General features: G+C 44.3%; 1 protein-coding gene across 2 annotated transcripts in view; it reads left to right on the top strand.

The window, feature by feature from the left end:
* The first annotated feature begins 6,244 nt into the window (after positions 1–6,244).
* Rabgef1 (RAB guanine nucleotide exchange factor 1) overlaps positions 6,245–26,247 on the top strand; it is a 42,074-nt gene continuing 22,071 nt past the window's right edge. Inside the window, exons 1-3 of one of the 2 annotated variants that reach the window (XM_055606337.1) lie at positions 6,245–6,300; positions 21,346–21,531; positions 24,807–24,973. In XM_055606337.1, the coding sequence (XP_055462312.1) occupies positions 21,353–21,531; positions 24,807–24,973 (346 nt within the window). In that variant the 5' untranslated portion in view covers positions 6,245–6,300; positions 21,346–21,352. Of the gene's footprint in view, positions 6,301–16,333; positions 16,368–21,345; positions 21,532–24,806; positions 24,974–26,247 lie in introns of those variants that run through there. The other variant, XM_055606336.1, reaches the window with a different exon arrangement.

Consider the following 26,247-nt stretch of genomic DNA (forward strand, 5'->3'; position numbering starts at 1 on the left):
CTGCAGTATAAAACCACCAGAGAATGCTGGTTAAAGCTGTGGAGCAGCTGTGGGCACTGCACATCCAAGTCAAATTCCCGTCCTGGGCACGGCTCGCTAGCGCCCCCTACCGACAGAAGGGACCATTACTTCTTAAAAAATTGAAAGGTCTTGGTTACCACAGATCCCTTCTGAAAAGGCAACGAAAGGTGAATTTGGAGCTGAGAGACAATCCGTTGATAACCATCCGGTCATTTATACATCTATTGACTCAGTTTTGTATTCCTGTCCATGCTTCTTTCCCCAGCCGTGAATGACATCCTCAAATTACCTGTTAAACATTGCTGCTTACCATGTCTACTTAAGAACGGGAGCTCTTTACTCCTCTCCCATAGCAACGCCCACCAAAGTCAGAAAAGCCCTGACAGTCCTTTCACTCCTACACATGGGTTATTGTTGAGTACTGTGGCATCTCCTACGTGCATCTTGAACCCACTCACGTCGTTGCCTGTGAAATCTTTCCACTGCATAGCTACAGATACCTCTTGGTTTAGCTGGGCCTCCAATTGCCTCCTGAATTAGTTCCCTTTCTCCCTTCCTCCTTTCCCAAACACCTGCCAGGAATGCCTCACGGGAGGAAGTGTTTATTTTGTCTCATCTCAGGGAAGATTTACTTCATCATCACAAAGGGCAGAGGGTTTTGTGTAGTTCTGGCTGGTTTCGACTCTGTACAGACCAGGCTAGCCTTAAATTTGCAGCAATGCTCCTGCCTCCCGAGCCCTATGTGCTGGAATTCCAGATGCACACCATCATGCCTGACTCCGGGTGTTTTTTCTTTTTAATTTATATGAGTGTTTTCCCTGCAATTATGTCTATGCACTACATGTGTTTCTGGTCCTTTCAGAAGCCAGAAGGGGGTGTCAGATCCCTTGGAACTGGGGTTACGGATCGCTGAAAGCCACCATGTGGGTGCTGGGAATACAGCCTGGGTGCTCCCGAAGAGCAGTTAGCCAGTGAGCCATCTCTCCAGGCTCTTGCTTCTTCTCTTATTCCCGTCACGCAACACAAAATGTTCTGAAGGCTATCTCTCTCAAGACTCCCATTTGCTTTCCAGAGGGTCAGCTTTTTGTTCTAGTCAGACCCTCAACTGCCCAAGCAAGGTCACCCTTGTGACCTGTGAGTTCGAGGCCAGCCTGATCTACAGAGCGAGTCTAGGACAGCCAAGGGTACACAGAGAGAGAAACCCTGTCTCAAAAACAAAAACAAAAAAACTAACTAAATAAAGAAATGTGGAGCTTCAGATGTTGTAATCACCAATGGCAACACGGAGTACAGTCTGTTTTCCACTTAGTCTTCCATTTAAGGGGGAGTCTCAGGGCTGCAGAGATACCTCAGCAGTTAGGAGTATGCACTGCTGTCACAGAGGACTTGAGTCTGATTCCCAGCACCTACCCAGATTGCTAACCATGTGTGGGGGCCCATGCCTGCAATCCCAACACAAGAGAGGTGGAGGCAGGACAGGTGTTCATAGTCAAGCTCTGCTATACAATGAGTTTGAGGCCAGCTTGGGATAGTAGAGGTACCACCACCAAAAAACAAACAAACAAACAAAACCTTGAGGGTGTGCTGGAGGCTTCTTCAGTGCCATAGCTGTCCATAAATTATCCATGCTACTGTAAATATCCCTAATTAAGCACAGTGGTTTCTCAAGGCAGGCTTGGGTGGGATGGTTTCCTTGGTCTGTTGTCTGTTCCCTGTCTGGGGTGAAGAGACATTTGTTCATGCCTTCCCAGGAAAAGTTATGAAACCAACTCCATATGGGGCAAGAGGCTGGAGAGATGACTCATTGGTTAAGAGCACTGGCTGGCTTTTTCAGAGGACCCAGGTTTGATTCCTAGCACCTACCTGGCAGTATTTAACCTCTGTAACCCCAGCCCCAGGGGGTGTGATGGGAATACAGCCTGGGTGCTCCTGAGGCTGTATTCTGGCCCCTGGGGTCACTGCATGCATGCAGTCCACAGACATGCTAACAAAACACCCAAAAACATAAAAATTAATTAAAAAATAGATGGGCCAATGGAAGCTTCTGACCACATCAGATTAATCATTTTGTTACTTAGCCAGGGTTTTTAACTGTGATACAAGATAGTAACTTAGCAAAAGGTACTCAGCATGATAACTGCCCCTTTAAGTCACAAGCAACACCAACATTGGCAGGCGAAGGATAAAGGCACGAGAGGCAGATCGTGAGTCAGAACTTCCAAGGTCCATGCTCTAGCTAGTTCCTTCCTAGGCTGACCCTGGACTTGTCCACTTGCCCACCCTTCCTTCCTTCCTACTGAGTCTTGTTTTGCAGTCAAGGCTGGACTCCAACTCACAATTCTTCTGCTTCAGCCACCTGAGTATCACCAGCTTGTGCTGTGGAGACCAGCTCAAAAATGCAAATTATGCATTTATTTTTGAGTTAAGAGTTTCTCTGTGAAGCTCTGGCTGTCCTAGAACTCGCTCTGTATACCAGACTGGCTTTGAACTCACATAGCCTGGCATGCATCTGCTTTCTAAGTGCTGGGACTTAAGGTATGTGCCACTATGCACAGCTTATGTGTAATTTTAAAATAAAATTTTAATTTGAGACAGGGTCTCACAGTTTCTCTGACTGTCCTGGAAATTTCCAGCTAGACCAGGCTGGCCTGAGACTCACAGAAATCCTCCTGCCTTTGCCTCCTGAGTGCTCAGATTAAAGGTGTGTACCATCGTGCCCAGCTAACTTTTTTTAAAAAATAATTTCATTTACATTTGTGTTTTGTCTCCAGGTATGTCTATACGAGGATGTCAGATCCCCTGGAACTGGAATTACAGACAGTTGTGAACTGCCATGTGGGTGCTGAGATTTGAACCCAGGTCCTCTGGGAGAGCAGCCAGTGCTCTTAACCACTGAGCCATCTCTCCAGCCCCATTAACTGTTTTTTTTAAAGACATTACATTTATGTGATTGTGCACATGTATGTACATGCACTTGCCTATGCCATGTCACACACATGGAGGTCAGAGGGCAATTTGCAGGGGTCAGTTCTCTCCTACTATCTGGGTCTCACATTGAACTCAGACCATCAGGCTTGGTTGAGCGTGTTTACCAAGTTAGCCATCTCACTGGCCCTGCCCCCTAGAACTTAACTCCTCGGCAAAGGTAGCTTTGCTTTATAATCTAACAAAAGGCACTTAAATACCTGAGGGGGGAAGCACTGAATCCCCATGTGATAGATGTCTAGGTTGAGAGCAGGGATTGCACCTCAGGGTGGTGTTCTGTGACTGCACGTCAAGCCATAGATGGCATCTTGTATTGAGCCTGTGGAGGCAAAACAGTATCACTGCAAAGGAAAGGAGTGTGTTGGTAGTCAAACGTGAGTGTCCATGGCCCTCACTTCAGATGTCCTGGAGGACACAGTCACCATGGCAGCGGTTACATGACTTTTTTTTTTTTTTTTTTTTTTTTTTTTTAATATGGGCTTATGTAGAAAAGGCTGCCCTCAAACTCACTATGTAGCTTGACCTCCTTATCCTCCTGCCTCAGCCTCCCATGTACTGGGATTATAGGCATATACCATCATATATGTGAACTTTTCACAGTCAGTGAGCAAGTCACACATGAATGCATTTGCCAAATACATTGGTGGGGAGACCAGGTAGGGATTTAGAGTAGGGGAGTCTCTGCTTTAGGCCTCTGATGCTGTCTGTTGACACTCTGTTTTTGGATTGTTGTAAGCTATGATTGGAACGTAAGAATACATTCTGAAGATGTTTCCTGATGATCAAAAGGATAAGTCAGAAACAGAGAGAGTCATAAATGGCTATTAAACAGACCTAAGTACAGTCTGAGATACGGATCTACAACATTCCAATTCTCCAAAATCAGTCTACAGAATCTTTAACACAAGCATGGCTTTTTAGAGAAGTCCACAAGGCAGACAGCATTTATCTGCTGCTTCTAACATTTCTGAATGGGAATTGAGACTAGGTTCCGTTTGTGCCTTCACTATTAATGCTGTGTAACACTGGCTAACTTATCTGACTTTTACGCCTCAGTTATGGCTAACTTTCTTTCTTTCCTCCCTCCCTTTCTTTTCTGAGGATTGAATGTAGGTCCTCCAGAGACCAGAGTTGTTAGCCTTCTGTAGGTAGGAAAGGAAAATTACCCGTAGAGAAAACTGTAAGTTGTTCACACAAATTGCAGTGAAGGGTTCAAGCATGGAGGCCAAGAGCACTAGAGAGGAGAAACAAGGAAGTCTGAAATCAGGTATGATACAACTGAGGGGACCCGATGAAGCAAGGTCACTGCCAGCTGGCCTGCTGGCTAACTTTCATAAGAGCGACCCCCACCACACACCTCATCTAACATTCTGGGCATTATTGCATTTTTTTTTTAATGAAGCTAATTATAGCTGACTAAATCGTAAAACAGCTTAACAATCCAGCCACCTCTCATGATGCCCAAAAAGTTACTTTCCTTCTGTAGTAAATGTACCTAGGTTGGATCCCTCATTCACTTCTCATTTTTTAATTTAAAATTACTATTCCTGTGTAAGGATGCATGTGCCATTATGCCTGTATGGAGGTCAAAGGTCAACTCTGTGAATTGGTTCTCTCCTTCCACCCTTATGTCAGTTGCCAAGCTTGAATGGCAAACCTTTACACATCAAAACATCTCTGGCCCTCTTTCTTACTTGTAATCCTCAATAAAAGCTGCAGGTGGTGTCATACATCTTTAATCCCAGTGCTTGGAGGCAGGGGCAGGCAGATTGTTGTGAGTCCAGGACAGACAGGACAAAAGAAACTCTGTCTCCAAAACAAAACCAACAAAACCTGCCTTCACCACACTCTTATGAGTGTGTCTTTAATCTTCATAGATCCTAAGCATCAAACTTGGAGCCATTTTCCCAGGCCAGTCTTTGTTGAGTCAAACACAATTGGGCCACGAAAGATCAGTTCACACTCAAAATGACTGCATCATCCTCATGTACTCTGGCTACAAAGATATACCCACAGCTTTCATTTCACTTGCTTTTTGGACATAGGTTATACTGTAGCCCAAGCTGCAATCCTTCTGCCTCCAAGTGTTGAGATTAAAGTAAAAGCCCACCACATCCAGCTTTTTTCACTTTTTTATTTTCAGACAGGGTCTAAGTTGCCCAGGCCAAAAACACTAGGGATGAGAACCCATGATCCTTCTGTCTCCACCTCCCCAGTGCTGGGATCACAGGCTGGTTGTATTTGGACCATTTTCGTAAGGTCCTCCTAACTCAAAATCTGTGAAGGCAAACCAGGAGTGTCAGCTCTGTGGGCCACCTGCCCAAATGACCAGGTTCTTCCTATAGGCGAACAAGAATTAAATGTGTAGGGAGTAAAAACACAAAGACTCAAAAAAAAAGGTGGAAATAAGCTGGGCATGGTGGTGCACGCATTTTACGAATTTAATCCGAACACTCAGGGAGGCAGAGGTAGGCGGACTGCTGGGAGTTCGAGGGCAGCCTGATCTACAAAGCGAGTCCAGGAGAGCCAAGGCTACACAGAGAAACCCTGTTTCAAAAAAACCAAAATCAAAAGAACGCAAATAACAAAAAGAGGCATTTATGAAGACAGTTTGCATTCCGTCGGGAATAACAGAGCTAGGAGACGTCTAATGGACTCTGGGTTGATCATCTGTAGGGCTCGTGGGCTCTATCTTTTTCCTTTCTCAATTCTCTCCTCCCCTTTCCTACTGCTTTATCTCCTCCACCCCGAGGGTTCATGGCCCAGGGTGATAACAAAGGCTGGGGAGGTGGCATCTCAACTGTAAAGTGGAAGCATTATCCGTCTGTACAGTCCAGCAGCCACGCTTTTTCCATCCGATCGCTTCCTTGACTAAGTATTCCTTAACAAAGTTTTTATTTTCTTCCGGTTTCCCTTCATGTCGGTAGGTGTCTCCTGGACTTTGATGCGTTACGACTGTCGTCGAGGCGCCTCCACGTCCTCAGGCTAATGCAAGCAGAAGCTCGAAGTACGGAATGAGGGATGACAGGAAAACAGTTTCTCACGAGTCCCGGACACGTCATCGAAGGCTGCACGGTCGCTCCGTGACCCCTGCTCCCCACGGTACCTTTCCCGGCCGGGAACACCCAGACTCCGGAAGTCCGAAGCGTCACGGAAATGACGCACCGCGCACGCACCGCGCGCGCGCTCGCGGTGCCGGGGGCGGGGCGTGCGGGGGCAGGGGCGGGGCAGGGAGCGGACTGACTGAAGCGGCGCTGGGAGCGGCTGTCGGACGCCGGCGGAGCGGCGGACTAGGTTCGGAGGGACGGGGACCACGGAGGCGCGTTCCCACCCGGAGCGGGGCGGCGGCGGCGGCGCGGCCGGCCGCGCGCTGACCCCGGGACGCTCCGTCCCGCCACTCAGCCGGGCGGGCGCGGAGGGCCAGGCCGTCAGAGCTCCGCTCCCGGCCTCTCCGGCTCGGCCGAGTTCTTCCCACCTCGGGGTACTCGGACTCCCGGGAGGACGCGGTCTCCGGTCGTCGGCTGTCGCTCCGCTCCCATCCGAGTCTGGAGTTGTGGTTGCGGCCGGGCGGGTCCCCTCCCGGAGCCCGCGTGGGTCTCGGGCATGGTGCGGGCTTGCTGTGGCGCGGGGTTTTGAATACTTGTTTCAGGTGGTAGAGGCCAAGGTTATGGGTGTCTCTGAATGAGAAGTCGTGAAGCTGAGGCAGGAGGATTGCCGCGAGTTTGAGGGCACCCTGCGCCGCTTAGGAAGACCCTCTTATGAAAAATAAATAATAATAAAGGCAGCCCCTGATTCCGAGCTGTCTGGGAGGAGAGCCGGGGGGATGTCCCTCCATCCCTTCGCGGAAGTTCACTCCAGAGAGGGAAGCGCCGTGGAGACTAGGTCATGGGCAGCTGGCTGTGTCTCAGAGCTAGTGACCAACCTCTGTGGTTGGGAAATGTATTGCTGGATGCGGTTGGCTGCGGCTGCCCACGGAGTTTAAAGGTGATATTTTGGCAGGAGAAGTTTACAGCATCGCCTGATTTTGTGTTAGAAGTGTACCCCCTAACACTCTACACCTCTTGAAAGTTAGCAGTTGGGCCTTTTAAGCCTCAAACCTAGAACTACTTAAAAAAAAAAAAAAAAAAAAAGACCTAGTTAGTCACTCACTTCTGTTAACCTAGTATTTGGGAATTAAGGCAGAAACAGCCTTGGTCACCATCAACCAGGGCTGTATAATGAGTTTGAGGCCAGCCTAAGCTACAGAGTGAAATTCTACACTCCCACCCCAAAGTCCAGTTAAAAGACGAAAGAAGAATCTCAAAATAAAATTGTCAAGCTCGCCACTGGGCGGTGGTAGTGGTGGCTGCAAACGCCTTTAATCCAAGTACTCAGGAGGTAGAGGCAGGGAGGATCTTTGTGAATTCGAGCCCAACCTCCTCTACAGAGTGAGTTCCAGGATAGTCAAGGCTACACAGAGAAACCCTGTCTCCAAAACCAAAACAAAAAGAAAAAGAAGCTTGCTACTTAGTGATGACTGACTTGAAGGTTTTCACGTGCCAGACAGGCTGTTAAACTGAGCTACATCCCCAGCTTATGTTCAGCCTTTTTACTTTGTGGGGGATTGTTTGTTTATGTTCGTTTGTGTGTTTATATCTTGGGACCCTTGTTTATGTTGGTTTGTGTGTTTATATCTTGGGACAGGGTCCCGTAATGAGACCCTGGCTGACCTGCATGACTCTGAACTTGGAGCAGTCCTCCTGCCTGTGTCTCTCAAGCCCTGGGATTGCAGGTGTAGGCCACTGTCCGGCTGGTTTGCTGTCTTTTGGTATTTGTGTTCACAGTTTGTGTATGGAGGCCAGAGGCTAGCTAATGATGGATATCCTGCACAGTCTCTTACCAGCCCTGACTTTTGAAATAGGTTCTCAGTGACTCTGGAGCTGGGTTTGGCTAGAGCCAGTAGCTGGCCAGCAGGCTGCAGGGATCCTCCCAGTCTCTGCCTCCAAGTGCTGGGGTCACAGACACAGCACACTTTCTTTTTAACGTGGGTGCTGGGGGTCAGAGCTCAGGTTCGCATGCTTCTGTGGCAAGTACTTGACATCTCTCCAGCCCTCTCGGTTTTGATGAAAGGAAGCTTGAGTTTACTAAGAAACACTGTTATTATAGATTTAAGCCCAGGTGTTAAGGGAGGAGAGACACTTAAAGGACAATACACCTTCAAGACATGGGTGTGGACTTCTAAAGAGAATCTCCAAGATTTACTGGTTCTTAATCAGAAGGTTAAGGCGTAGTCAGGATTTGAATTTTTACTTTCTTTAAAAAGTTTTGGCTAGAGAGTTGGCTCAGTGGTTAAGAGAGCTGGCTGCTCTTCCAAGGGACCCTGGTTTGGTTCCCAGCACCCACACGGTAGCTCACAATTGTCTAACTCCATATCCAGGGGATCTAATGCCCGCCTCTGGCCTTCAAGGGCACTTACTAGGCACACACATGGTGGATGGATAGTAGAAATATTTCAAGGTGTAAAATGCTTGCCTAGTTTGCACCAAGGCTCTGGGTTCGACTCCCAGCACTACAAAGAAACAAAACAAAAAATATTTCAATAGAATTTCATCATGGTGTGTGCTAGGATAGAGCACTGAGGGTCAGAACACAAGCCAACCTTGTCAGGTATGGATGGTGGAAGAAGGGACCAGGAAACATCCCCCAAAGAGTCTTGAAGAATGTAACAGTTCAGACCAACAAGCTGGAGTGGGAGTTTTGGAGGCTCACGTGTGTGTGTGTGTGTGTGTGTGTGTGTGTGTGTGTGTGTGTGTAGCAGGAACCAGCAGAGGCCACCCAGCTACATGAAGAAGGTGTTGAGGGGACATGAAGTGTGGGGCTTTTCTGTGCTGGCAACAGGGCCAGGGAAGGGCATGAAGCAAGGACATTTTGTGGTGAATTTTAAGCAGCAAGTGCGTGCACATATGGACACACACACACATAAACAGGCTGCTGCTGTGTGGTTGAAGATGATTGTGTCCAGTGTAGTGCTGGTTTAGGTACTGTCTCGAATAGTTGTCTTTTCTGGTCATTAAGTGAGTTGAATTGTGTACTCATTTAATAAAATCAGCTTCCAGTAAAAGGAAATCTACTTTTCTCTCACCACTCTCAATTCATATTGGGTGTCTGTAAGTTCTGTGTGTACTTGCTGACTGCGTAAGAGTAATCCACAGACTTCTCCCACTCTTTGGCTAGATACTATAGAAGTTTAAATCTTGACTGTGTCTCTTTAAATTCTGGCACTCTTTTTTTTTTTTTTGGTCTGTGGGATAAGCATCCCTAGCAGAGATACTTGGACAGTCAACATCCAGGTGTCAGTAGAAATGCTGCTAAGTGGCTTTCTTAGCCACTTAAAGTTACCCTGCTAAAAATGAGAGTTTCATGGAAAACGCCAAACATTTTGAAACTCTCACCCAGTGCTCGCCTCTAGTGTACAGCACTGTAAGAAGTAGCATGCACAGGGGAAATGACTTGACTTCTACACAGTGATTATTATTTAGCTGGCATTTTTTAATGTTTGGATGAAGTTCCCCAACTGCTTGAGGAAGAGGCTGTGCTCTCGCACACCCGTAGTCCAGCGCCTCAGGAGGCTGAAGCAGAGGATTGCCAGCGCTGGCCAGCCTGGGCAACTCAGTGACTGTCAGAATAACAGCAGAAGGTCTGGGTGTCACTCAGTGGTGGGACACTTGCCTAACATGCTTGATGGCTGCACTTATCTTTTTCAGTTACGTGTACCATGTGTTTTTGTGTGTGGGTGTGGGTATGTGCCCATGAGATACCCTTGGAGACCAGAGGAGGGTATTGGGTGCCCTGATGTGGTTCTGGGAATTAACGTGGGTCCTCTGCAAGAGCAGTGCGTGCTCTTAACCTCTGAGCTGTCTCTCCAGTCCCGTGCCTGTTTTCAGAGATTTCTGTTTTTAGTGAAGCTCTTGCCACTGGGGTAGGAAGTCTAACTTGGATTGTGTAGATTCATTTTTCCTTGTTTTTGGTAGCATACTTTACAGGCTTATAGTCATCAGGACAGCCACTAATTGTGATTATGATCAGTTAATTAGATGTAGCAGAAGTCATGAATTATGATCAGAGGGATAAGCGTTGTTCATTCTGAGTAGGAACTGTAGAATCTACACACTGAGCTGGGGTTTCTTAGTCTGGCTTCCTTTTTTGGGGGTGTGGGTTGTACTGGGAACATGTGAAACACATGCCCTGCAAATATTGTAGCACTGATTTTTCTTCCCCGCCCTGAGTCATAAGCTTTTTTTTCCCCCCCCAGATGCTAGGGAGGAAATTGTTAAAGGATCTGAATCAGGGATATAGTCAGAGCCTTGAGGGTTCTACCCTTAGGGAATGGTGTGATCTTCTGCGGGGGACACAGGACAACCAAGATGGAACTGAGTGAAATCTTGTTTTGTTGGGATTTAGGTGTATACTACCACACATGGCTTTTTTTTTTTTTAACTTTTTTTTTTAATGTAAGTGTAAAAATAATGCATTTCATGTGATGTTTTCATACATGTCTCATTGTATTTTGCTCATAATTTGGGGAACTTTTACGTAAGATATATTTATAATTTTCTGTGTGCTTTCAAGTTAAAATACACAATGGCAGCATTTATACAGTTCCTCTGTAATAATATATAGAATTTTCTAATTTTAGGCATACTGTTTGCTAAGGCAGTTTTTTTTTTCTTTAGATGGCACTTTGGAGCACATTTAAAAGATGCTTTTAGAGATTGAGCTCAGAGTGTTTATTAATGGATGAAAATCTGTCTGTATTATCCTGTAATTTCCCTAAGTAGAACATGCTTTCGTACCACATCTTGTTGCAGGAAGTGTTTTTAATGACTTGTATAGACTTGCCCAGCCTGCTACTGGTAGCGTATGGAGGGAGGTGGGTGGCTGAGTGATTCAGATGCAGGGCAGGTGGGATCTAGAACCAGCTCTGTACCAAGTGAAGTCTGAAGTGTCTGGTTGAGAGCTACCAAGGTAGCTTTGCTTGTTAGTAGCCAGTTGAGAAAGGAACATAATGGTTTAGTGACCTTGAAAGATAATCAAAGAAACTTCTCAGCTCTGTCCCTTAATTTCCAAATGCCTTTCAGAAAAGTTGTGTACCCTGTTGTGTCTTAGCAGAAGTAGTCCTGGCCTTGTGATCCAAGAGTTTCTATCTTACAGTTCAGTCAACAGTCTCTTTTAGATGGTCCAGATAGGATTGTACAGTCTTCAGAAGTAGTTTGTTTTTCCAGCTTTTGCTTTGATCTTGTGCTGTCTGGAAAATGCCTTGAATAGATTTTGTTTGTGTTGTTGGGTAGTCAGAGTCATGTGTGTCGTTGTCTGTGTGTGTGTGTGTGTGATGGATGGGTGGAAAAGGCTGACAGGAACATAAGAAAGGCTAACAAACAGGTTTTGAGATACTAGATTTAGTACAGAGAGCATTGGATTGAGAAGCGCACACATAGGATTATGTTGAGGGTGGGAACAGACCCACTCATCTTACAGAGCCAATAAGTTGCTTTCTGTGCTTTACACACTGGAAAGTGGCTCTTTCAGTCATAATAGTTAGGATTTCTAGAGTGCCAGCATGGTGAAACAGTAAGTAGGACCGTCCTTGCCTGATGTTGTGTAATGTTGTGGCTTCTTAGTTGCATTTCCATTGAACTTTTGACATTGTTTTTTTAAATGTGCCCTGAAAAATGAATTGGACCAAAGTTTTGACTACAATAAGGATAATGCAAATGAAAATTATAAAAACAGAAACAAAACTGAAGGCTAATGAGGTAGATTGCCTAGAGCTCATAACAGGGTCTGGTGTGCAGTGCAGTGATGCAGGGTTCTCAGGGTGTGCACAGGTCCCTGGCCTCCACCCTCAGCAGCACAGTAAAGAAAATGATAGAAAAAAGCCCTAAAGTTTTTTGTTTTTTATAGTGTTTTGAGATAGTATACTTGGCTCTGTGTAGCCAGTTAACCATGTTTCAGCCTGTAAAATTTGTTAGCCCCTGTGGTTGGAACCTAGTGTGGCAAATGCATAGAATTTGTGAAGGATTTCAGGTACTGTCCAGCCATGGACGGATCACTTTTAGCACTATTGAAGAGAGTCAGATGGCAGTGTGCATTCATGCCCACAAGCTAACGACTGATCTAGAGTACTTTATTATGTCGTTACCTGTCCCACAGAGTAGAATGTCTTATGACAGAGACAACATTGGAATAGCATATTTCAGCCTTATATATTTTATTTATTTTGTAGTGGTGGGGATCAAACCCAGTACTTTGTACTTTTTAGGCAAGTGCTCTACCTTAGCACTACACCACACACACTCTTTATCTTAATTATCTAATTTATTTTAAAAAATAATTTTATTTATGGGTGTGTTTGCCTACATGTATGTTCACGCAGTGCTTGAGGAGGCCAGAAGATACTGGATCTTCTGGAGCTGGAGTTACAGGCAGTTCTTAACCACCATGTGGGTGCTGGGAACAGAACCTGAGTCCTCTGTAAGATCAGCAAGTGCTGGTAACCACTAAGCCATCTTGTCTGCCCCTCTAATAACTTCTTTAAAAAAAATAACTGTATTATTTGCACATGTGTGTATGCTTGTGTGGTTGTGGGTTCCAAGAGTTGAACTGAAGTCTTTTATTGCAAATGTCTTTACCTGCCGAACCAGCCTCTATAGACCAGGCTGGTCTCGAATTCACAGAGACTTTGTTTTTTGACATAGGGTTTTGCTAGTTAGTTCAAGCTGCCCTTGAACTTGTGATCTTCCTGCCTTAGCCTCCTGAATGTTCACTTGTAGGCTTGTGGGCTTTCTTTTCTCTCTCCTTTCTTTTCTTTCTTTCTTAATTTCTTTTTCTTTTCTTTCTCTCTTTGTTTTTCTTTTTCTTTTCTTTCTTTCTTTTTTTTTTTGAGATGGGTCTTACATAGCCAATCCTGTTAGTCATTGTATAGCCAAGCATGACCTTGAACTCCTGGCCCTTCTGTCTCTACCTGGGTGCTAGTATCATATACATATGTCACCATACGTAATTCCTGTGGTTCTGAGGATAGAACGTTGGGCTTCCTTCATGCTGTGGAAGCACTCATCAGCTGTTCCCTCCCTAGCCCCAATTTTGATCTCTTTGTCTCCTTCATCAGCATATTCTGGGTTTTTTGTTTTTTGCTGGAGTCACCTTCTCATCATACTGTCATTTTCCAGAATCTGGACCCCTTAGTGTGAGGTACTTCAGATGTTTTCTGTTGCATTTATGATGGTACCTTTAAACACTGATATTTCACACTGATACTAGCTTTCCAGTTCTTAGCAGGAGGTTACCACAGACTTCTATCATACTCAGAAAAGGTCATCTCAGGCTGGGGAGATGGCTCAGCTGTTATAAGGACTTGGGTTCAATTTCCAGCACCCAAATAGTGGCTTACAACCACTTGTAACTCCAATTCTGATAGCCTGTCTTCTTCTGACCTCCTTGGGCTTCAGGTACATATGTGATACATACGTACATGCAAACAAAGCACCCATAAGAATAAAATAAAAATTGAAAAAGAAAAGAGCATTCTGTCATGGGGTCAGGAGGAAGGATGAGTCGATTCACACCCATGGTGGTTTTTTTACAGCTGTGGTTTCCAAGGTGATTCCCATTAGAACCACCTAGGACCTGGATAAATTCAGATTCTCAGACCTTTTGACTCAGAAGTATATGAGAAAAGGTGAAATGGCTAGAGCAGAACTAAGTCAGACAGAACTGGAAAGAACACTCCTGTGGTGGAGCTGCTGTATGCGTTACAAAGTGCTGCTGCTCGGCAGAGCCAAGTCTGTTTGCTCAGGTACTTAAAGAGCAATCGCTCATTTGAGTACTCCCCACTTCTCTGGAAGACACAGGTAGATTATTTTGAGCATGCTCAGATTAGAGCCCTAACTTTGCTCAACTGAAGAGGATGTGGCTAGGCACAGCAGAGGGCGGCTGTCTGCAGGTCCTGAGAATGCTGCCCCACTGGCTCAGCTCACTCCCTAAATTGTGTCCCATGGGCTTGATTATCTTTTGGGACTACTTGGACAGAGTAGTGTTTACATACTTTATTTTGTAACAGTAAACATGGAAACTCTAACGTCAGTTGTCTGCATGAAGTGCTGCTTTTAGAAGGGATGTGTATCATGAGAGGAAGTGGGTAAAACCTGTGTACAGATTTGAAATGCCATGTCTTTGTGTGAGGGTGCCCTCACAACAGAAAAGGTGGCTAAAAAAATAATTCAAGCCAGACGGTGTGGTGTGGAGGGTGGGGAGTGGGGAAGGCATAGGTTGAGGCATCGCAGGACTTTAATCCCAACACTTGGACAGCCAGGTTACAGAGAGAATCTTCATTTGAAAAGCAAAATACACAAACGAACATACAAAAAAGATAGTTCAAAAAGACCGCTTGGGAATATTAGGGAAAATTTAGAGATATAGATTATAGAAACAGGAGCAGAAAATATCAGTGGTTAATTTATTTGAAGAACAATATAAGCATGGTAACAAATACCAGTAAAAAATTGTTAATCAGGTGCTGAAAAAAAAGGCTCAGTGGTGAAGTACAGATTCACATGGGTGTTACAACATGGGTGTAGCATCCATGTTGGGGCCACACAACTGCCTGTAGCTCCAGGTCTCTAGGACCCAACACCCTTTTCCGGCCTCCTTGAGCACCTGCACTCACATTAGCTCAGGATACCCCCCGCCCACACACATACCACATAGTTAAAAATAAAATCCTTACAGACAAGTAGCAATACCCATGGTTAAATATTGATTGGCAAAAATCAAAGTTTTCTAACACTGCTTCTGTGGCTGTGGAAGTCGATTCCCTTGCCCCATGGGCGGTATGGCAGACAAGTGCTGCCTTTTCAAAATATCAGGTGCATGCAGTAGGACTTTCCCCTTGTTTGAGGAGGCTGCTCTGAGTTTGCAAAGAACATGCCATGTCCTTGTCCTGCACAGCTGCCAACCAATCTCAGGCTCTTTATTAATATTATCTTTCTGTATAATAAAATGCCTCATCGTCACATGTAAATGTTATTTTCCACTCTCTTTTTGCCTGTCTATTTTGGTCACAGGTGAGGCCTGTTAAAAACTAATGGACGTTTAAATTTGTGTATTCAAATTTTACTTCCTTCATGATTTTCCTGTAGCTTCTAGGTATAGAAGTTTCATAAGTGTATTGTGTTAGTTCTTTCATCCTCTGTCTCTCTCGGAAGTTTTAAGTTGTGCCAGGTGTGATGGGTGGACACCTGTAATCCCATCACATGGGAGACTGAATTAGGACTGCAGGCCAGCTTGGGTTGCAGAGTGTGACAAATTGGGAACTTTGTCCTCCCTTCCCTCTCATAAAAAAAAAGCTGGATGTGGTGGTGTACACCTTTCATCCCAGCAGAGGCATGGATGAAAGTTCATTAATTATGGGTATATGTTTGTCCGTGCACGAGTGAAAAGGGACATCAGATCTGCTGGAGCTGGTGTCACAGGCACTTTGAGCCACATGTTGTGGTTTTGGGAAATTAAACTCAGGTCCTCTGCAGGAGCAGCAAGTCATAGCCACTGAGCCTTGTCTGTAGCCTCTTATTTTTATTTTTTGACACATTTTCTTGTGAAACAATCTAGTCTGGACTTTGCTATCCTTGAGTTTTATGTGTGTGGGTGTTGCGCTCGCATGTGTCACAACTTGCATGCAGTACTTGCGGGGGCCAGAAGAGAGCATCATATCTTCTGGAACTGGAGTTAAGAGATGGTTGTGAGCTGCCTTGTGGATGCTGGGAATTGAACCCAGGTCCTCTGCAAAAACAGTCATTGCTCTTAATTACTGAGTCATCTCTCCAGCCATTTAACAGATCTTTTCAGTTATTTTGAGGGACATCAGATTGCTGGCCAGTTATTTAAAATTGTCTATTTTAAACATTTTTCCTTCCTTTAGTATTATTTTATGTGTTATGGTGTGTTAGGATTTATTTGGGAGTTTGTATTTTTTAGTGATTTGTCTGGGTTCATATTGTTTAACTAGTCTGCAGGAAAAGATTCAGAAAGTTAATTTAGAAAATTAAAAACTGTCCTGGTTATTGTTGCTGGTGAAATATGGAATTATTTTGTTGAGTTCTAAAAAGTCTTGAGTATTCTGTTGTCATCTGCTGTAAAATAGGATTTTGGAAACTATGTCATTTTACTAATATTTTATTTGCATTTTATTTAGAGTCATTTTATGTCTCATTAGTTACAGCCTTATCATTAAAGCTTTCTTTATTTGTATTTTTGTCTTTTGTAGTCCTAACTGATCTTGAACATGGAACCCTTCTACCTCAGCCTCCCAAGTGCTAGGACTATAGGTGTGTCTGTGGCCATTGCTTACATATCAATATTTTTACACTGACCATATAACTTTTTGTTTGTTTGTTTTTTGAGACAGAGTTTCTCTATGTAACAGTCCTGGCTGCCCTGTAGACCAGGCTGGCCTCAAACTCACAGAGCTCTGCCTTCCTCTGCCTCCTGAATGCTGGGATTCAACAAGTGCGTTACCACCACCCAACTCACATAACTTTTTTATTAAAATATTTCCTAGGTGTTTTTATATATTGATATTACTGTGAGTGAAATATTTTGTACCTCATTACACATTTTGTCATTAGCAGTTTTTAGAATTATATAGATTTTATGTACACATAGCTAGCTTGTTTCTCAAATATGGGAAGTTTAGTTGTTTTAAGATTATTCAGCAACAGGGTAGTGGTTTATGGCTTTAAACCACCTGATCTCTGAGTTTGAGGCCAGCCTGGTCTACAGAGCAAATTCCAGGCCAGTCAGAACTGTACAGAGAAACCCTATCTTGAAAAGCAAAACAAAAAAGAGTATTCAATGTTAATAGTGTTTTTCTCCTTCAGGGTCTGAGCTGTATGCTGCCCACCTTAAACACTAAGATACACAGAGATTTTGGGTATGGTTGACCCAGGTGTCTGTTAGTATGTAAAAGTATTTGTTGAGCCAATGAGTACGAATTATAAGAATGTGCAAATGGGTGTGGTGGCTCACACCTAGAATGCCAGGCTCAGGAGATTCGAGGCAAGAGAATTACTATGAGTTTGTTATCAGTATGGCCCTCAGAGTTGGACCTTCTCTCAGAAAACCAAAACAGTGAGAAAGAAGCTATCAACGGTCAGCTGTGCTATTCTACATTTCTCTCAGAATGTACAGGAATGTACATTGGTGGTGAAATGTCAGTGCTTTTGTTTTTTTTTTTTTTTTTTTTTTTTTTTTTTGTGGCTAGGTTTTTTTGTTTGTTTCGTTGTTTTTTCTGCACTTTCTTTGTAGATCAGGCTGGCTTTGAACTCACAGAGATCCTCCTGCCTCTGCCTTCCTGAGTGCTGGGGTCAGGTGTGCTCCACTGCACCTGGCTATCAGTGATTCTTTTAGTCATTTGGGTAGGTGTGGGTGATGTCTCATGCTGGTGGAGTTTTGTTGTTGGCGGTGCTCAGGAGCTAACTCAGGGCCTTGAGCAAATTAGGGGAGTGCTCTACCACTGAGCTACACCCAGCCGCATCTGATGGCTTCTCCTTAGATTGCTCTAATGGCTAAGGGTGTAAATGACTTCCTGTGTATTGAATGCTGGGAATGTTAAGGACAGTGAAGGACTGGAACTTTTTGCCCTGCTTATAAGTAGCAAGTGAGCCTGCCAGAGTTAATGGATGTAGGCAGAAGACATGAGGCTTATGTAATGGGAACAAAGGGACCCACTATCCAGGATATCGGTAGAGTAGGCTGTATGTCACAGTGAGTATCATTGCCTCACAAGTCCCATGCAGGCAGAGTCACAGCTAAGGAGTCCAAGATGAAGGGACCAGATTTTATGATCTTATTAGTCTATTGAGTGTTACGGGGAGAGACGTGGTATGCTCATTCAACTGCATGGTAAACAGACTCTCCCACTGTTCTGGCAAGAGCAGTTTTCTCTTTACATTTCATGTGCTTTATGTATGTCTGTGGATGCCTCATGTGTGGAGCTCAGAGGACAGCTTGCTGCAATCTGTTCTCTCCTTCCACCATTTCAGACCCAGGGATTGCACTCAGATTGGCGGGTTTGGCAGCAAGCTCCTTTACCTGATGAGTCATCTTGTCAGCCCCAGCCCATACAGGGTCACACTATGTACTTCTGAATGGCATGGAACTCGCTATGTAGACCAGTCTGGTCTCCAGTTCAGAGATCTGCGTGCCGCTGTCTCCCACATGCTGGAAGTAAAGGCGTGTGCCAGCACATCTGCCCAATAAATATATATATATATATATATATATATATATATATATAAAAGGTGGGCAGCAATTGAAGAAAGTTGTTTACCTAACTTCAACGTCTCATTTCCATACACCTGCACACACATTTGTACCTATCTACACCTAAACGTGAACATATACATACATCACACACACACTAGATAAAACTCCGACCCTACTAATGAATCTGTGCATATGCCAAAAAATGCACTGAGACTTCAGACACTCCGATGTTTTCTGGACCCACCTCATATTGCCTCTGTATACACAGGTTCTATCCCTCAGAACCAAAGGTCTATTGACCAGAGAGGTTTGAGCACAATCTTACCCTTTGGCTAAGTAGTAAAGTATGTGGATACAAGGTAAACCTTAGAAGGAAGCCAGGCATAACACAGAACCAGAGCAGATCAAAGATATGAGTGGATGCAGAGAAAAAGGCTTGAAAATGACATCTCACCTTATTTTTTGAGGCAGGGTCCCTCATTGAACTTTGAGCTCACCATTTTGGCTAGCCCAACTGGCTAGCAAGCCCCAGGATCTCCCTGTCCCTATGCCCCAGCACTAAAATTACAGGTGCTTATTGCTATTCCCAGCTTCTAGGTGATGCTGGGGGTTGAACTCCTCCTTATGCTTGTACAACAATTACTGTTTCTATTGAGCTATCTCCCAGCCCAAGTTTTAATCTTTACAGTTGCTTTTGGATATTGCCTTTGGATATTGTACTATAAATGTTCCATCATTATAACAAAACACATGAGATAAGACCTTTTAAGAAGTAAAGGTAGGAGGTGACAGGAACTCCACAAGAAGACCAACATAGCCAAAAAATATTGGCCCAGGGGGTCCTGCAGAAACTGATGAATCAACCAAGGACCATGCATGGAGAGGACCTAGACCCCCTGCTCAGATGTAGCCCATGGCCAGCTCAGTCTCCATGGGGGTGCCCTAGTAAGGGGAGCGGAGTAGGGGCAGTCTCTGGCATAAACTTGGTTGCCTGTTCTTTGATCACCTCCCCTGGTGAGGTGGCCTTACTCGGTCACAGAGAAAAAGGATTCAGACAGTCCTGATGAGACCTGATAGGCTAGGTTCAGATAGAAGGGGAGGAGGAAGTCCCCTGTCCGTGGACTATGGGAGGGCCATGGGGCCGGGGAGAAGGAGTGAGGATGGGACTGGGAGGAGATGAGGGAGTGGGTTACAGCTGGGATACAAAGTGAATAAATTATAATAAATAATAATAAAGAAGAAAAAAATAAGAAGTAAAGGTAGGCTACACCTGCAGCAAAACCATCCTCAAATTAGTGAGAATGTAAACTCGGTTCAGCCTGCCTTAGTCATCTAGGCTGGATCAAACTTTGGGAGTCTGATGCCAGGTGGTTTATTGCCAGCATATTTAAACAGTACAATTTTGAAAAACATTCCTGGTGTAATGCAGTCCCTGCTGCACAAGGAGGCATAATTGATTACAGGGAAACTCACCCCAAAGTACATGTCACTTCTTCCAAGAAGATAGGTTCTAGAGATAAGCTACCTGCATTAGCTTAGGCCTAGGGATGTATCTGGCGTAGTCTTGGTCATTTAGTATAGAGGCCATTTGGGGTATGAGCCACCTCCAGTCCTGGTTGTGGGAACTTGGTGGAGCCACTGGTTATACAGATAATGTAAAGGTTATTTAGACTATTAACCACCTCTGGGCCTCAGTGCAGGAGCTTGGTGTGGCCTAGTCCTACAGATAATGGAGATTACCAGGCTATTAATGTCCAGCCTTCTGGGTGGAAAAACAGGCTATTTATAATGGACAGGTTGTTTCTAGTGGCTGTCTGTACCTTTTTACGTTCCTACTGAGAATACAGAAGGGTTCAGATTCTCTACATTCGTATCTCTACATTCCTGTGTGTGTGTGTGTGTGTGTGTGTGTGTTTAAGATGGCCTTCCTACCAGTGTGAAGTGATGTCTCATTGTGGTTTTGATTTATTCTAATAGTTTCTCTCATGTGTTTTCTGACTATTAAATATTTATTTTGGGATAAGGTTTCATTCGATAAGCTGGTAGGCCTTCCAGTTCCCCTTTGCCAGATTGATAGGATTGCAAGCATATGCCAACAAGCCCAATCTTTGTTAATCATTTTTGTTTGTTTTCTTGAGACACAGTCTGTGTATTCTTAGGTGGCCTTGAACTCAATGAGAGCCATCTGTCTCTGTCTTCCAGGTGGTAGGATTAACAGCATGCACCTACCACACCCAGCTTGTTGACCACTATAAAAAGTAGGTTTTATTAATTTTGTTTGTGTGTAAACTTGCGCCGCAACACACATGAGGAGGCCAGTGGACAGCTTTCAGGGGTTGTCTTTCCATCTGCCATGTAGGTCCCAGGGATCCAACTAAGGCTATCAGCCATGGTGGCAGGGATCTTTTGGTTGCTGATCCAACTTCTCAGCCCCGGCCCCCTTTTTAGAGTATTTTTGAGACAGGGTCTTGCTGTCTTTTGGACATTTTTATTTTTCCTTTGGAGAGTTGTCTATTCCAGTTTTTTGTCTATTTTGTTGTTGGGTCGCCAGTGCTCTTAATATACTCTGGGTTTTACCCTTTCTGTAGAGGTTGGAAATGTCTTCTCCCATTTCATAGGTGGCCTCTTTACTATTGATTGCTTTGTTGGGCAGAAGTTTTCAAGTTTGCTGTTGTCCCATTTTTTCTGTTTCTGTTGCTTCTGTTACCTGTACTTTTGGGGTGTTGAAGTCCTTGCCAGTGTCAGCAAGCTTTTCCTGTAGGAGTTTAAAGCTCTATGCTTAGGTCTTTAATCCAGTATTAGTGTCTCAAGGTGCTCTGTGTATTTCAGACTTCAGATTGAAGCCTTTCTTTACAATGATTCTGCTTGAACTTGCCATGTTTAACTTTGGGTTTCATAGTTTCTTCTCTCCATCTCTTCTTTCTTTCTCTTCTTATGGCTTGAAGATCTCAGACATTTGTATGTTGCTTCATAAGTGTTGTATTTTAGTAGTATGGTAGCAAGTTAATTTTCAATGCTTTCTCACTTCTTGGTTATCAGGAAGAAGATGAGCCTGAAGTCCGAACGCCGGGGAATTCATGTGGATCAGTCTGAGCTTCTGTGCAAGAAAGGATGCGGTTACTATGGCAACCCTGCCTGGCAGGGTTTCTGCTCCAAGTGCTGGAGGGAGGAGTACCATAAGGCCCGGCAGAAGCAGATCCAAGAGGACTGGGAATTGGCAGAAAGGTAAAAGGACCTCTCTGGCTAGGTGGAGGTGGGGTGTGGCTACCAGTGACATAATCAGGTACACATTCCTTCATTGCCCAAGCATGCTTACCACTTGTGTTGAGAGCTGTATCAGCAGGTCAGCTTGTCATGAGAGGATTCTGTCTTATTTCTGGTCAGCACTTAATGATTTCACTTTTTTTTTTTTTTTGAGATGGGGTTTCTCTGTGTAGCCCTAGCTGTCCTGGAACTCACTCTGTAGACCAGGCTGCCCTTGAACTCAGGAATTTACCTGCTTTTTCTCCTGAGTGCTGAGATCAAAGGCGTGCACCAGCAGCTCCTGGCCCCACCTCCTGGACCTGTTTGCTTTACGTTGGAGTGTGCTGTCCTTACCTCTTTGGAAGGCAAGCATACTTTATGGTGAAGATGAAATTCGGTCATACATGTGTTTGGCACGCGCCTCTCAATACTGCTTTCCTCATTCTTTTGACACACCCAGCTTGGCAGGTGTGTAGCACAGTGATCACACCAATTTGTCTGTATACATGCTCCTTGCATTGAGGACATTTAATTTTTCCTTTAAAATTGAGTTATTCCCAAGTGGTTGTATCATCTCCAAATAGGAGTACGATAAAAAAAAAAAAAAAAAAAAAAAAAAAAAGGCAGAAACACTGGTGAGTGAAGGGCCTGGAAAGATGCCAGGAATAGAGCCGATCCTTTGCCATGACATCCTGTAGACTACAATGCTGTCTCAGCAGAAGGTCAAACCAAATGCTAGCTTTTGCTGGTTTTTTGAGTCTAGTTACTTGGTGTTTGTTGACTAACTGCGCTGTTCATGTTCACATCTGTGGTGAGCTCAGAACTGGGCCCTGAGCTGTCCTTCCAGGACCTGTGATCTTAACTGCTGAGCCCTCTCTCTAGCCTCTCAAGTTCTGATATAGCTCCTTGCATTAAGTGCCAAAGTACAGATATAAATATGGTAACTTTTTGGGTTTATAATGTTCTGGGTTCTCTGCCACACAGTGAATTCCAGAATGATAGTTAGCTTACAGTCAGAGTTCTTTATCATCTGGAAACTTGTATATATCCAGCACATAGTCCATTGCATCATTAGTGATTCTCCTGTCTCTACCTTCCAAGTACTGGGGTTACAGATGTGAGTCACAAGCCTGGCCAGAAACCACACTTTATGTCTCTAAGTTCCTGTTGGAAACTACAGTGTCACTTAGTAGAATTCTAGTCATTCTGTAGAGCTGTCCTGAAGATAACCACTGTGAAACCTTCTCAGATCTTTCTTCTGTTGAAGGTTTTTGCCCAGTGTTCTAAAAACACTTGCTCTCCACTCTGCATTAGGAATTGTTCAGCTGGATAGTGATGTTTCTTATAGTTCTCAATTAGGAAGAAGCCACCACTCCATCCCCAACTTTCAGTGCTGATAATTGAACCCAGACCTTATGCATGCTAGGTACTAGCTCTGCCTCCAAACTGTACCCATCCCATTTCTTTCTTTGTTTATGAAAAATTTTTTTTTAAAGATTTGTTGTTTCATGCATATGAGTGTTTTGCCTGGATGTATGTATGTATGTGGGTGATGTGTGTGCCTGGTGCCTTTGGGAGTCAGGAAAGGTCATCGGATCTCTGGAACTGGAGTTACAGATGGTTGTGTGCCACCATCTGAGTGCTGGGTATTGAACCTGGGACATGTGCAAGAACAAATGCTCTAAACCTCTGAGCCATCTCTCCAACACCATTGAAAGATTTATTTTTATTTGTGTGTATATGTCTGTGTGTGTGTGCCATGTGTGTGACACACACATGCAGAGGCCAGGAGTGGGAGTAAGATTCCCTGGGGCTGGAGTTACAGGCAAATGTGAGTCTCCTCACTTGGCCGGTGGGAACTGACCTCTGGTCCTCTGCAGCAGCGGCAAGTGCTCATAACCTTTGAGCATATCCCCAGCCTGCCATTTATTTATTTATTTATTTATTTTTGAGACAGGGTTTCTCTGTATAGCCGTTGCTTTCCTGGACTTGTTTTGTAGACCAGGCTGTTCTTGAACTCACAGAGATCTGCCTTCTTCTTCTACTGCCCGAATGCTGGGATTAAAGGCATGCACCACCACACCCTGCCTGTTATTTATATTTTAAATTATATATACCTAGGAATTGAACTTGGGTCCTCTACAAAGCAGTATGTACTCTTAACTGCTGAGCCATCTCTCCAGCCTCATAACATACATACCTTCATATGTTATATAATGTATATATATTTAAAATTATCTATTTAGTTTTGTGAGAGGGTTATCTTTATCTATGGAGGCCAGAGGTTCTCTCCTTCTGCCAGATGAGTTTTAGGGATTGAATTCAGATCATCAGGCTTGGTGGCAGGTGCCTTTACCTTACCTCCTGAGCCATCTTGCTAGCCCTTTAATGATACTTTGAGGCAGGCTCTTCCTCTGTATCTCTGTGCTGGGAGTACAGGTGTTTGCCACCATGTATGCAGTGCTGGGGACTGGACTCAGGGCCTTGAGAGTATAAGCATTCTGAGCTGTACCCTAAGCCTTACATTTTTTTAGATTATATTTCTTTCTAATTAGAATATTAATTAGATTACATTTCTTTTTTAAGATTTATTTTAATGTATATGGGTGCCTGCATGTGTGTCAGCATACCACACATGTTCATTGTCAGAGGAGACCAGAAGATAGTATCAGATTCCTAAAGCTGACATTACAGGAGGTGCCCTGTGGGTGCTAGGAACCTCGCCCACATCCTCTACAGAGCAGCAAGTGCTTTTGAAACCTGAGCCATCAGTCCAGCTCCTACATTGATTTGCTGTGTGTGAGGGTGTGCAAATTCTTACAGTACCTGTGTGGTGGGCCGAGGACAGTTCTTCTCCCACCCTTTCTGCTCCCAGGATCAAACAAGTGCCTTTACACCCTGAGCCTTCTCATCAGCCCTCCTTAGCCCTGTTTCTCTTAGTCTGTAGCCCAGGCTGCCCTCAAACTCAGTGACATTTCTACCTCAGCCTCCCAAATACTGAGATTGTAAGTGTAAAACATGTTTGGCGTTTGTTTATTTTTTTATTTTTGAGGCACTCGGGATTAAACACATGCATTGAAACGGGTACAGCGTTTCATCTTAACGTTATATACCTGAGACCTCAGATCCACTTAGTATATTTAGTTTCTGTTTATAAAGTTTTCAGATCTTCTTCAGTCATTTGAGTAAGATCTTTTAGACCCCAGAAAAGCTTGGAGAACATCCAGATCAGTCACAGTCTTCTCCCTGAATTTCAGACTTCAGCGGGAGGAAGAAGAGGCCTTTGCCAGCAGCCAGAGCAGCCAGGGAGCCCAGTCCCTCACGTTCTCCAAGTTTGAGGAAAAGAAAACCAACGAGAAGACCCGCAAGGTCACCACAGTGAAGAAGTTCTTCAGCGCCTCTTCCAGGGTCGGATCCAAGAAGGGTAATTGTCGCTCTTCTTCTATGCCTGAATAACCTGCAGACAAGATCTAGAAGGCAGGTGGACTCAGCCTGTAAGCGTAAGAGAATTCTAGTCCAGTTTTAACATGAAAATCAAGTTTGATGGCCAGACAATACATGAAAGTAATATTCTATTTGATTCAAAAGCACTCTTTGCTTGTTTTTTTAAAGAGCTATCTACTCCACAGGAGAACTAAAGAGAATTAAAATGTGCAATTCTGTTTATAAAACTTTATTCTCATCCAGACTACTTATCATTGACCACTTAATGTTTCTGTGTTGTATTTTTTGTGCCTATATTTTTGTTTGTTTTCCTTGTGTAATACCTACTCTGTTCATAACTTGTCAGATGTGGCTGTTCCTAAGCTTGAACATCACCTGAGAGACTCTCCCAAAACCTATTTCCTATGTTATTAGGAACCAAACAGGGAAAGGGTCATTTGGGGCTCTTGAGTAACTCATATTAATTACTTTCTTGTAGATGGATTTGTATTCATTCATCTATTTACAAAATTTTTATATGCATTTTGTTTGCTTATTGTCTGTGCACCACTGTGTGCCTGGTGCCTTCCAAGACCAGAAATGTGTGTTGGATGCCTTGGAACTGAAGTTACAGGTGATTTTGAGGTCCTATGTGGGCTCTGGGAATTGGCCTGGGTCTTCTGGAAGAGCAGTCAGTGATCTTAAACACTGGGCCATCTCTCCAGCTCCTCATTCATCTACTGTGTGTGTCAGAGATTGACATTTTGTATCTTCAGTAGTCCACCACATTTTTTGAGGCAGAGTTTCTTAGACCTCCCTACTTTAGCTAGACCGACTGACCCCTGAATCCCAGGCGTCTTCTTGTCTCAGCCCCCCTAGGCCCGGGATGACAGGCTTATGCCACCATCCAGCTTCTGTGTGGATTCTGATGGTTGAACTGAGCTCCCCATCTTGTGCAGAAAAGCACTTTACTGACTGAGCATTCTCCCTAGCTCCTTTATGTACTTTTATTTTCTCATTAAAAAAATGTTTTTAGGCCAGGCAGTGGTAGTACATGTCTCCCGGCACTTGGGAGGCAGATGCACGTGGATCTCTGGTACAAGGCCAGCCTGGTCTACAGAGTGAGTTCTTGGATAGCCAGGGCTACACAGAGAAACCTTGGCTCGAAAAAAAATTTCTTTTTAAATTATGTGTATCTATCTATCTTTATATGTGGGTGCAAGTGCTCGAAAAGACAAGAAGAGTGGAGCCCTCCTGGAGCTGGAGTTATTACAG

Source organism: Psammomys obesus, unplaced genomic scaffold, assembly GCF_907164565.1.
Source record: "Psammomys obesus unplaced genomic scaffold, mPsaObe1.curated_primary_1811, whole genome shotgun sequence".
In the NCBI taxonomy this organism is placed as follows: Eukaryota; Metazoa; Chordata; class Mammalia; order Rodentia; family Muridae; genus Psammomys; species Psammomys obesus.